Source organism: Hypomesus transpacificus, chromosome 11 (genome assembly GCF_021917145.1).
Source record: "Hypomesus transpacificus isolate Combined female chromosome 11, fHypTra1, whole genome shotgun sequence".
In the NCBI taxonomy this organism is placed as follows: Eukaryota; Metazoa; Chordata; class Actinopteri; order Osmeriformes; family Osmeridae; genus Hypomesus; species Hypomesus transpacificus.
In genome coordinates, this window is record NC_061070.1 from 10,632,391 (window position 1) to 10,644,153 (window position 11,763).

At 47.6% G+C, this 11,763-nt stretch overlaps 1 protein-coding gene across 1 annotated transcript; it reads left to right on the plus strand.

The window, feature by feature from the left end:
* The first annotated feature begins 454 nt into the window (after positions 1–454).
* Positions 455–10,812, plus strand: si:dkey-191g9.5 (rap1 GTPase-GDP dissociation stimulator 1). Its single transcript, XM_047028950.1, has 14 exons — positions 455–540; positions 2,126–2,230; positions 4,158–4,280; positions 4,905–5,030; positions 5,306–5,434; positions 5,546–5,671; positions 5,905–6,048; positions 6,635–6,766; positions 7,110–7,244; positions 7,324–7,449; positions 8,048–8,187; positions 8,374–8,500; positions 8,819–8,947; positions 9,221–10,812. The coding sequence occupies exons 1-14, from the start codon at positions 528–530 to the stop codon at positions 9,346–9,348; spliced, it is 1,683 nt and encodes a 560-aa protein (XP_046884906.1). The 5' UTR covers positions 455–527; the 3' UTR covers positions 9,349–10,812.
* Positions 10,813–11,763: the final 951 nt, after the last annotated feature.

An 11,763-nucleotide genomic window follows, 5' to 3' on the forward strand; every position in this document is an offset into this window, starting at 1 on the left:
AAGGGTGGGGGAGGGAGAAAGACAAAAGACGAAAGACAGGGGAGAATCATATTGAGAGTCAGGCAGTGAGTGGTACGGGGGAAACCAATAGCAACCGACTGTGTGTGGGAGATTGACAGAGAGAGAGAAGGAGGGTGGAGAACGAGAGAAAGAGAGAGAGAGCAAGCGAAGAGAGAGGGAGAACGCAAGCGCAGCGCGAGGGCCAGAGCTGGGCGATAGAGCGGAAGGTGGTCGAGAGAGAGAGAGAGAGAGAGAGAGAGAGAGAGAGAGAGAGGGACGTAGGCAACACGGCCGTCAGAGACGAGGGAGCAGAGCGGAGAAACTGAACACCAGGGCACGCCTGGCCTGAAGGAGGGGGGGCTGCTCCCCTCTCATTACCGAGTCAAACACACACTCACACACGCACACACGCGCACGCACACACACACAGGCAGCGACAGCAGAGGCAGCAGCAGAGAGAGGAGAACAGCCAGACAGCCGGCATTGAGACAGAGTGAGAGTGAGAGAGCGCCTGCCATCCTGCAGCCATGGCAGACATGGGTGAGTAGCAAATGATCCGACTGAGTCCTATCTGCCTGCATGGCGTGTGTGTGTGTGTGTGTGTGTTTGAGTCAATGAGTTTGTGTGTGCATGTGCTCATCCTCGTGTGTAAATCTAGGTGTGTGCGTATGTGCGTGTGTCTGTGCATCTGTGTGTACGCATGTCTGAGCCATGGAGCTGGGGGCGACGGATCAACAGGGATAAAAGTGAGGCTGGATTCCAGGAGACGGAAAGCCAATGTGTCTTAGGCTAGTTCCTGTGTGTTTTAAAGGTCAGGATGACCTACTATTAACAATCGACCAGGTGACCACTGGAGAACAGGGATGGGACAGCACCTTGAGAGAGAGAGATAGAGAGAGGGAGAGAGGGAGAGAGGGAGAGAGGGAGGGAGGGAGAAAGATATAGAGAGAGAAAGAGAGAGAGAGAAAGAGAGAGAAAGAGAGAGAGAGAGAGAGAGAGAGAGAGAAAGAGAGAGATGAAAGGTTTTCATCTGGAAACATGCTGTTAGTGTGACACATTGCTTTACCAAGAACTAAGGGTAGTTTACTCTCTGCAGGGTTAATTAGTGTTAATGAGTCTAGTCCTGTAAATTTGAATGGCTTTTACAGTACAAGTTACAAAAGTCTAATTAGTAGGCCAGTATGTTACCTGGAATAATATGTCTGGTTCTACTAGTCCGCCACCGTAGGTCTATTTTGACACTACTTATCAGGGATTAGCCAGAGTGATTAGAGTCCTTTAGGTAGCTCTGTCTGTGGCTGTGCTTTCTAGAGCATGTTGGCAGTACAGCACAGTCATATCAAAAGACTGAATGAGCTCTGAATCCCTCCCAGACAACTTGAGGCTCTGTGTGTGATGGGACGAGCCAATGTCAAAAATGTATGTCGTGTGGAGGCTGTCAGATATTTCTAGAAACAAATATACTTTTTCTCTGTCTATCACATACACGCGCTCGTGTAAAAAATGGTTGTCTCCAAGCCTGAGGCTCGTTATCTACTCTTTAACAGGGTAAAACTCCTCCATTCCCTCGTAAAGCTATATCTTCTTCTATATTTTATGCATGCAGCCTCCTCTGCATACATAGTGTATGCTATCTTATTTAACAGAGATGCAATGCAGCTCAATTAATTTGCAATGCCTGCAGTGGTGGGAAATGTTACTGGTCATTATCAAAGTAGAAAGCAGTTCACTCTGGCTAGGGTAGAGTTACGACTTTGCTCAGCCATTCCACAGTGTCCAGGCTTTTGACAGGGCAAGGTGATGGATAAGGGCTTGGACTGTAGTTATGATATATCTGTGCTATAATAAAACACTAGGATATGCATACGCATTTCTTCCGAATTATGGGGGTTGCAGTTTCCAGGATTGATGTGTGAATGTGTAGTAGAACTGGAAACATTGATGTGCTGTCCATGAATGTCTGCATTACGTGATTTAGAAGATGGAACAATGCTGATGTAGAAAATGAGTATGAGTGTGGGGGTGTGCCTGCCTGTATGACAATAATAATACTTTCTGCCTAGCCTATGTGTCAATGCCTTCATGTATGGATGAAAGGAGGTATGCCTATCTTCGTGTGTTCCAGACTCTCTGAGCAAGGCCCTCGAGGCTATAAGTGTGAGCACAGAACTCGTAGAGGAGGAACTCAAGCCTCACCTGGAAACCTTGCTGGCTACACTACTGGATAAGAGTGAGTGGGTCCGTCCGTCCGTCCGTCTATCTGTCTATCTCTCCATCCATCTATCCATCCATCTATCCATCCATCCATGTACAATATTATCCATCAATCATCCATCCATCTACTATATTTGTGATGTGCATCCCAGGCTGTGTCTTTCATGCCACAGCTAGCTAGAGCCAGCCGGGGGGACCTGGTTTCATCCACAAGTGTTAACCTCAGTACCTACAGTACTGCCTACAGTACTGCCCTCTCATATCATTCTTCACGTTCTTGTCTCGCTGTGTGTTTTACTGCACCATGATGATCCCCAGAGACAAGGGCAATGAGCCTCGGCTCCAGCCAAACCTGCACCCTCTTCTATCCATCTCACTGCTGCCATGTTCCCAGCGATGCCCCCCCCCCTACTGTCAACATGCGAGCCTGGTGTGTCCACAAGGGATCGCAAACACACGGATCAGGCTTCGACATTATTAGCTTTGCAACAACATGGTTACATTTAGCAATTTGACATTTGATTAATTTAGCAGACACTCATGGAAATACAGCGAGTATAGAAGAGGAAATATAGTTTGGTAGACAATGTTACTGAGACCATTAGAGAACATTTTAGTGTGGAAATCCAGTGTTGCCGTCAAGATGGGATGATGCAGAGGCACTGACTCTTTCCTCACTTCATTTTCTCCTTTTTCTCACCTCCATATAAGATATTTATTAGCTCAACCAGATGTCTGATGAAGCCTTGGCCCAAATCTCTGACTCTATAAAAAGCCTTGCCTCTCCTCTGATGTGAAAAAGGGGTGCAAACGTGTCGAGAGCCCCCTCCTCTCGCGTCTCTGGATCCACACGGCAGCACAGTGAGGCGGGGGGGACGTGTTATCTCAGCTCCTGCAAACCCCCCCACGGCTCTGTTTCTCTGCCAGAGGGGCGTCATGAAATCGGTTAAATGCCAGTTGTCTGTCTCAGTCAGTCTCTATGGGGATTGTGGAGCCCGGATAACACTACCCCATGATGAAAGGGGTGGGGGAGAAAGTCGCCGTGGCTCCGCATGGCTTCACAGGCCCAGGTGGATTTGGAAAGCCTTGGGGGGCAGGGGGGGGGGGGGAGGTGGTAGGGGTTAGTCCTAATTCATATCGCGAGGAGGATGGGTGGGTGGGGGTGGAGAGAGAGATAGTGGCTGTGAGTGAAAGGTAAGATTAAGGCTGTGTGGAAAGATGCCAGAACGAGCACACGCGCATGGTCAAAAGCAAAAAGCTCCCTGCATGCAGCCTCACCCCACCAAATACACACACACACGCATGCACACACACACTCGGCCACCCTTCCTTTAATTCATCTGAGGGGTTAGGGTTACATAAACGGCTTTAAATGGCTCCCCTCAAATAGGGAGGGTGGGGACGTTGCCATGGCAGCAGGCCTACCCTGACAGTGTGACCAGCCTCCTCCCTGGGCTGTTGTGGTCCACTGTGACAGAGAAGCACCATCAGTTAATACTGGGTTTACCCCCCAGCGCCACACAGCTACTATAATGACCAGCTCCAAAGCTCAAATGAAGGAGTCTATTTCAGGCCTTTTCCAGTGTCCTCCTGGAATCCCAGTGGGGTTCCATTCAGTGCTCAGCAGAAAGTGTGGGGGAGAGCCAAGGGTGACCTGTACTCAGCAAAAGGACATCATTAGTTGCCCCACAGGAAAAATACATTATACATAGTACTTGGTTGCGATGATCGATGTATAATGAGGTATTTTTTTGCCTCGAGGCATCAATAGCTGGCAATGAAGTGGTTTTGCCGATGTCGTACGTCAATGTCATCGCACTCGTTTATATATGAAGTTCATGCGATAATCGACATCATATGATACAGAATCGTAACGTTTTGGTCGTTTGGTTCAATTGGTGTGTTTGACGTGTGTGTGTGTGTGTGCACGGCTGTGTCCACAGAGAAAGGTGCAGCTGTGGAGATAGCCAAGAGTGGCATTCTGCCCATCTTGGCCCAGGCCCTGAGAAGGAAGAGCCCCCTCACCAAGACAGTAGCCCTGGTGGTGGCCGAGATGGCACGGGAAGGTATGGTGTCATTCTTCAGGACCAGGGGACAGGGGGGGGGGGGGTGGATACGGATACAGACTAGCATTACCAAACTGTCGACTTTGAGGTTGAAAATCAGGCCCACTTTGTGATTCAAGACATCATCGTTGAAAGACTCCCTGATTAAAAAGATTCTCTCCTGTGACTGGAAGCCTTTGAATAGTTCCAATCCAGCTGTGATGGTAGTGTGTTCTCATGGGCGAACCTTCCCCAGTGAGTTGAATCCTCATTATTTAGGAATGCATATTCATCACCCCTGCTCCGCATGTGTCCTTTGAATTTTTGTCAATGCTAATCAGACCTTTAAAAACTTTTTTTTAGAGCTTTCTTTGTATTCAGATGTTGCCTTTGCTCGTCTGGTCGCCCTTCAGGGCTCTTTTTGAACACTTTGAAGATACATCCTTCCTTTCTTCCTTCCTTCCTTCCTTCCTTCCTTCCTTCTTTCCTTCCTTCCTTCCAAAAGCCATGGGTCAAACCTAGTCAGATAGGTGAAACTGGTTGCTTCTTTACACAGCTGTCAATAATCAGCTGTCAATAAAAGGAAACACGGGGCCCTGCTCGTGTTCATCACTCTCCCCACTTGTGTTTCCCTTTGTGTTGAAGCTGCAGTGAGGGATCCGTGCATCGAAGCTGGCCTGGTGACCGCCCTGGTGCCCCATCTCCACAGCGCTGACCAGGAGCTGTTGCTGAGCACGGGCAGAGCCATCGGACGCATCTGTTTCGACAACAGTGAGTGACCGTGGCCAACCGACAGGCAGGGGACCCTGTCACTGTCACTCTGTCTGTCACTGTCAGCTACAGTGACCAGAGATGAGCGATACTGATGAGTCATGTTAGACAGTGTCGGAGCGTGTGAGGCTGGTGGGTGGAAACATGTGCGAGCCAGAGTATGAGAAAGACTGGATGTTTTGAACGCCTGCCCTCCTCAGTCTCCATCTATAATTCATATCCCCCCACTCCCCTACTAACCCCCAACCCCTCGACGACCCCCCTCCCCCCCCCAGCGGCACAGCAAGACCAGCTGGTGCAGAGTGGAGTGATCCCAAGGCTGGTGGCCATCATGAGGGAATACCCGGAGAACGACCCCCTGGTCAACGTTTGCCTCCTGGCCCTCTGTAACCTCGCCGATATGGGTGAGGAGAAAAAGCGCAATCCACGTCTTGGAATGTTCCAGATTGGGGACAGCTCCGAACGTGTCCCTGATCGGTTCGCCGCGAGTTACAGACTGACCTTTGACCTTTCAGACACGGCGCGGGAGGCCCTGGCGGAGCTGTCCGTGGCCGAGGTCCTGACCTTCCAGCTGAAACGCGCACCTGATGCCGAACGCAGGCACATCATCTTGGAGGTGCTGGGATCGCTGGGAGAGAGCGGTGAGGCCAGGCCCTATTCCACCTCGCTTCGTGATTCGTAGCGTCACGATGAATCTCATTGCATGGTGTGATTTACATTCATACAAGGATGATCACAAATTCGGGGCCGTTTGCAATATTTAACAGGGGGAGCCAGGATCCAGATGAGGTTCGTGATTTGGATCAATGTGAAATCTAGGTCGACAAACACAACGTTGATTTTTTTGCTCCTGGCTTTCCTCCTGCTCCTCCAGATGTGCTGAAGCTGCAGTTTGTGGAGTCGGGGGTGCCCGAGGGTCTGTCTGAGATGATCCGGGGGCTGCAGGGGGGCTCCGACCCTCATGACCTCTGCAGCATTAAGATCGCCTCCAACCTCATTGTGTCTCTCCTGCTAGGGGGTGAGTAACTCAGGCAGATACCCCCAGCCCCTTCATTACACATCCTCAACCAGTACTGTCCAGTCTGTCCCTGACTTATGACCTCACTTCCTCAGTTCACATGAGCCTTTTATTTATTCCTCCTAATCAAGCCGGGAGGAGGTGATTCTACAAAGTTCTGGGGGAGTACTGTAAAATAGTACCTGGTGTTAGTCTATAGAGGAGGATTCAAGTGAACTGAAAATCCATCAAGTTGTTGACTCTGGACTTGACTGTGGACTCCTTTGACCTCAGAGTTTTAGAGGAGGAAGGAGAGTGTGTCCCATTCAAGATGACAGTGACAATGTTGATAATGGCCGGGTTTCCCAGATTCATTAAGAAGCTCTTAACGCTAAGATCTTCTTAAGAACGTTCTAAGAGCGTTCGAGAGCGCCCTTAGAACGTTCTTAAGAAGATCTTAGCGTTAAGAGCTTCTTAATGAATCTGGGAAACCCGGCCCATGATGGTGGGGATGTTTGTGACCATGGTAATCGATGATAACACTGCAGAAATCGATCATGACAACGAAATCCCATCAATAACCCACCGTCTGTGTGTGGTGTTTCAGACGACTCGATGCAGAAATGTTTTGGCGAGGGCACAGGGACAGTTTACCAGGATGTTCTGTCCTGGCTCCAGTCCTCCCACTCTCAGCTGCAACTGTCTGGGGCGCTGGCTATTGCCAACTTTGCCAGGAATGGTGAGACTGTTTGAAAAAAAGGAAACAAGTTTTGAAAGGTTTCACTTGAGTTCTGGGTGCCCAATGTTCTGTGTCTATTTTGAGATGTCACTGTTCCCTTCAAATAAATTACATCTTGTCAACTCTCTATCTCACCCTCTGTCTTTCTCTGTCACTCACTTACTCACTCACTCAATCTCTGCCCGTCCGTCTCACTCTCTCTCTCTCTCCCTCTCTCTCCCTCTCTTTCTGTATCTCTCCCTCCCTCTCTCTCTTTCTCTCTCTCTCTCTCTCTCTCTCTCTCTCTCTCTCTCTCTGTCTCTCTCTATGTCTCTCTCTCTGTCTCTCTCTGTCTCTCTCTCAGACAGTAACTGTGTGAAGATGCTGGAGCTGGGGGTGGTGCCTCACATCCTGACTCTGCTGGAGCAGCACGTGGACGAGGGAGATGTGTCTGTGCAGCACGCTGGACTGAGCGCGCTCCGTAACCTGGCCATACCAGGTACGGGACCACACACAAACACAGACACACACTTCTGTCTGAACCTACATGAGCCCTCTCTCCTCTCTGTTGTGTCCAGGCACTAACAAAGTGCGCATGTTGGAGGATGGGGTGACTGAGAGGATAAAGAGCCTGCTGCGCTCTGACATGCCCCCCGTCCAGTTCAAACTGCTGGGGACCCTTCGGATGATGGTGGACGGCCAAGGTAAGAAGGAGGGGCTTCAACGTTTCCTGTGTTTGTTTTCGATCAAAACACGAATTTTAATACGACTTAACGTGCGGTAATAGCAGGCTTCCAAATGTAGACCCGTGACACCGAACCAGCTAAGTCAGACTGAATGGGTATCATTAACGCCCCCCTGTTGAAGGGAAAGTTATGGTAGATGTGTGAAGCCACAGTTGGAATCACAGCCTATTCATTCCGATTCTGAAGCGAGCCAGAGTACATGAGAAAGGGCGACGACCTGTCGCATGAAATTGCACGGCAGTGCTGTTAGGTCCCCTTAATTACCGTACTCCAGTACTCCAGACGTTTTTTACACACTCTCTCTACTGTTATTCTCTCCTGCTCTACAACTCGATGTTTACCTCCGCTCCACCACCTCTACATTCCCATTTGTCCATCTGCTCTTCTATCTCTATATCTTCCTCTACGTCCACACCTCTATCGCCTCACGTCTACCTTTCAACCTCTGCGCCTCCTCTCGTCCACCTCTCCCTTCCCTCCGTCGGCCTTGTCCTGGTGTCCTTCACGGACGGGGATGCACCTCCCTCTCCCCCCCCTCTGTCTGTGTGGGTGTCAGAGGAGGCAGCCACCGTGCTGGGGATGGACGAGGTGCTGCTGAGCCGGGTCATGGAGTGGTGCGAAGCCAAGGACCATGCAGGGGTCAGAGGGGAGGCCAACCGTCTCCTGGCTGCCCTCATTAGACACAGCCGCAACCTGGTGAGTCTCTCTCTCTCTCTCACACTTACACACACTCCCGTTCAAATTTACGTTCACCCACATTCCTGGCGGATGAACACCCCACACGCAAAGAGACAGATGGGTGCACGAAGGGCTGTTTGCTTCACTTGAATATTTCCACACATAGGCGTACATAACCGACACCTCCCTCTTCTCTCTGTACAGGAAGTGGTCCACGCTGTTACCAAAGCAGATGGGGTACGGCACCTCATCTCCATGGCAACCAGTGAGCACGTCATCATGCAGAATGAAGCCCTGGTTGCTCTGGCGATAGCCTCTGCTATTGACATGGGTAAGGGATTGATTGATAGAAAGCTCTGTATTTGTTACTGTGTCTTTGGTACCATGTATCCACAGGCAACTACTGTAGGGTAAACCCTCTGCTGGGATTGCCTGACACGACAAGAGCTTTGATGGCTGTTGATCAATAAAACAAACCCAACATGCTGTTAGATGTGTGGGTCTGTTGTGTAAGGGTGTGTGTGATCAGACTCCATGTTGTTTAAGTGTGTGTGTGTGTGTGTGTTCAGACTCCATGTTGTTTAAGTGTGTGTGTGTGTGTGTGTTCAGACTCCATGTTGTTTAAGCGTGTGTGTGTGTGTGTGTTCAGACTCCATGCAGGACTCGTTCCAGGAGGCTGAGCTGTTGCCCACGCTGCAGAAGATGTTGGAGGATCCTGTGGGGGCGTCAGAGGTCAAGTTCAGCGCCTTAGGTCTCATCTGCAGCCTGGTAAACTCTGGTAGGTACCACAGTGGGATGAAGACACTAACACACACTCATAGACACATGGTACACACATACAAATGCAGACACATGCATATATACACACCCATACAATACACACACACACACACACAGGCGTGGATGGGGTGGGTGTTATTCTCTTATGCCTTCTGTGTCTTCCTCACTCTCAATCAACATCTCTTTTCTTCTTTCCTCTCTGTCTCCTATATCCCCAATTATTCCTCCTTTCTGCCCTCATTCCCCCCCCCCCCCCCCCCCCCCCCCCCAGGCATGATGAAAGAGCAGATGGATTCCCTGAACCTGAAGGAAAGCCTCAGCAAGCTGTCGGGGAGTTCCAACACCAAACTGGCTTCCCAGGCTGACACAGTCCTGTCCATGCTCAATGAGTCCAGCTAAACTGACCGCCCCACTGCCCCTTGTGGTCTACACAACCACAGACTTTCAGCACCGTGTGCCACCACCAACCCTCAACCGCATCAAACCAGTTTGGACCACGCAAACCAACCTTCTCTTGGTGGAGAATGCTGAAGGAGTGGGGAAGGTGTGTGACGAGACTGATGTTTCTATCTAACATGTTTTCCATGGCTGCGGCCATCTTCCAACTTCTTATCATTCGGGCCAATGGCAAGCACATAGGGACAATAAGCACTGACCCACACATCTCTCACATCACAAGTCATTTGACAAAGAGCTGATAAAAGTAGCCTATGACTGAAGCACAAGCTGGGGAGACCAATACACGCAATCCCAAATATTCCTTGTCCTGTCAAATATCAAATCCACTACTAAGCAAAATACTAAATGTAAACTAACTTAACAAAATAAACCAAACAATTCTATGTGACATTGAATAGATAGCATAGGAATTTGTGTACAGTATGTTGTCAAATGAAGTGTTTGCACATGTATGGCACCCTAGATTTAATTACCTTCAACATTTTATATGTTAACGCTATTTAAGAGAAACAGACATTTACTATGGAGATTCAACGTGTGTTCTATGCTCTGTGCATAGACGGTTAAAGTATTAGGCTATTACAGTATACAGTATATTACAGTGTTACCAAGTTTGTGTCTTCCTTGTGGATTTTTGGACGAGTTCCTTTTGGCAATATCTACAGCACATTGTATAACAGCATCAAAAGAAAATCCTTGTCTTAACCTAAGCATGACTTTAACCAAAGCACATTATGGGTTACGGTGGAAGGCTAATCTAATCAACAATTTTCCATTGTTGTCCATATGTCAGTTGAAAACGATCAGCTTCTGCAATCAATACGGTGGGAGGACATTTTAACACAATTTTACTATAATCAACCATTGACACCATTGACAGTACGATCCATTATTGTCAAGGGAAATGTCTTCCAAGATTTGACTGGGAGACTCCCATATACTTTGTGCTCTGACACATGGGTGCTAAAACTCAATTCTACTATATGAGAAGTACAGCAGACTGCCTGTTTCCACAGCCTGGTTGTGACAGGTCTCCCTTTTGTGAACACTGATTAAAAAGAGGATCAATAGACCAATAAAGTGTTTGTCTGTGAAGGACTGTTTTAATGAGACACTCCAATCCCAGCTGATTCCCAAATCCTTTTTTAACAATAATGAGTTTCAAACTCATGTGCACATTATGAAAAACACTTTGCACGGGAGAAAAGCCCACTCTCTGATTTCCTGTCATGGTTTTAAGGTCTATCAAATATTTTTTTTGATTTGCCTATTTAGGTGTTGACGTGTGATGGCTTACAGGAACATCTGGCAATAAAATAATCATATGGTCCGAAGGTTATGCCTTTTTATTATTTTCACTGACGCATAACTGACTGGGTGGATGTGTGTTTATGAATTACGTGGGAGTTTTCATGCTGTTAATAATGTTACCACAATATTCAGCATTTCTCGTTTGAGTGCAATCTGATTACCAAGAGAGGGTACAGAACACAGAATAGATTTCATCTCTAATGCGTTTATGGTATCTCTTTTAAAGCCTTTTCTAGCTTCCATTTTCTATTAGGCCTAGTTATGGTGTCTATAAAGACTTTGTTCAGAAGCAGCTGTTTCCTATACTGTTGTTGTTGTAATTGGAAGGTGATATTATAATATCAAGGTGGTGCCCTGTTAAATCGATACCATAGGAACTAGCCTGCGCCGTAATTATAGAAATGTGTGTACCCAATGAGAACGTAGACACATCCTATGTTTAAATTCGATTTTTATTAAATACTTCAAGATTGTTTCAATAATAACAAAGATATGATCTACTGACATTCAAACAAACACTTGATAGTTTTAAATTCAGGATTTTATTAATTGTATGGTCATGCAAAATCCAGCATCCAAATGAGAACTCAAGAGTATAGTCATATGAAGCCCCTTAGTATATGGTTACAATGCAATACATTTACTAATAAAAGGGGAACATACCAAGCTAAGGCTTTTAATATATATTTTTTTGCACATTTTATGTGATAACATCACTTGATTTCAATATCTGAGACAGAGCCTTTTCAATAAACCTTTAGAATGCAGGTAACATATACAGATTTCCATTACTTAATCAAGTAAACACAGACAGTGAAAAATATGACCAGAAAGTAGACATGCATATTTCTTCCTCTTGTAAAACTGCATATATAGTTTGGTTGTTAAGATTGTGTGGCTTTTAATAGTTATTTTCTGTATTTCATATCTTTTTCGTAAGTGTATCAAGGCGTCTCCCCTCCTTCCAGCCAATCAGATAGGTAACAGTAGAATATAAGGTCAACTATTCCGCCCCCCCCCCCCCCCCCCCCCCCCCCCCCCCCT

Excerpts from the sequence above, each read along its gene's own strand:
- si:dkey-191g9.5 (XM_047028950.1), top strand. Across the intron at positions 7,245-7,323 it reads CCGTAACCTGGCCATACCAG|GCACTAACAAAGTGCGCATG; the intron begins GTACGGGACCAC and ends TGTTGTGTCCAG. Across the intron at positions 8,501-8,818 it reads AGCCTCTGCTATTGACATGG|ACTCCATGCAGGACTCGTTC; the intron begins GTAAGGGATTGA and ends GTGTGTGTTCAG.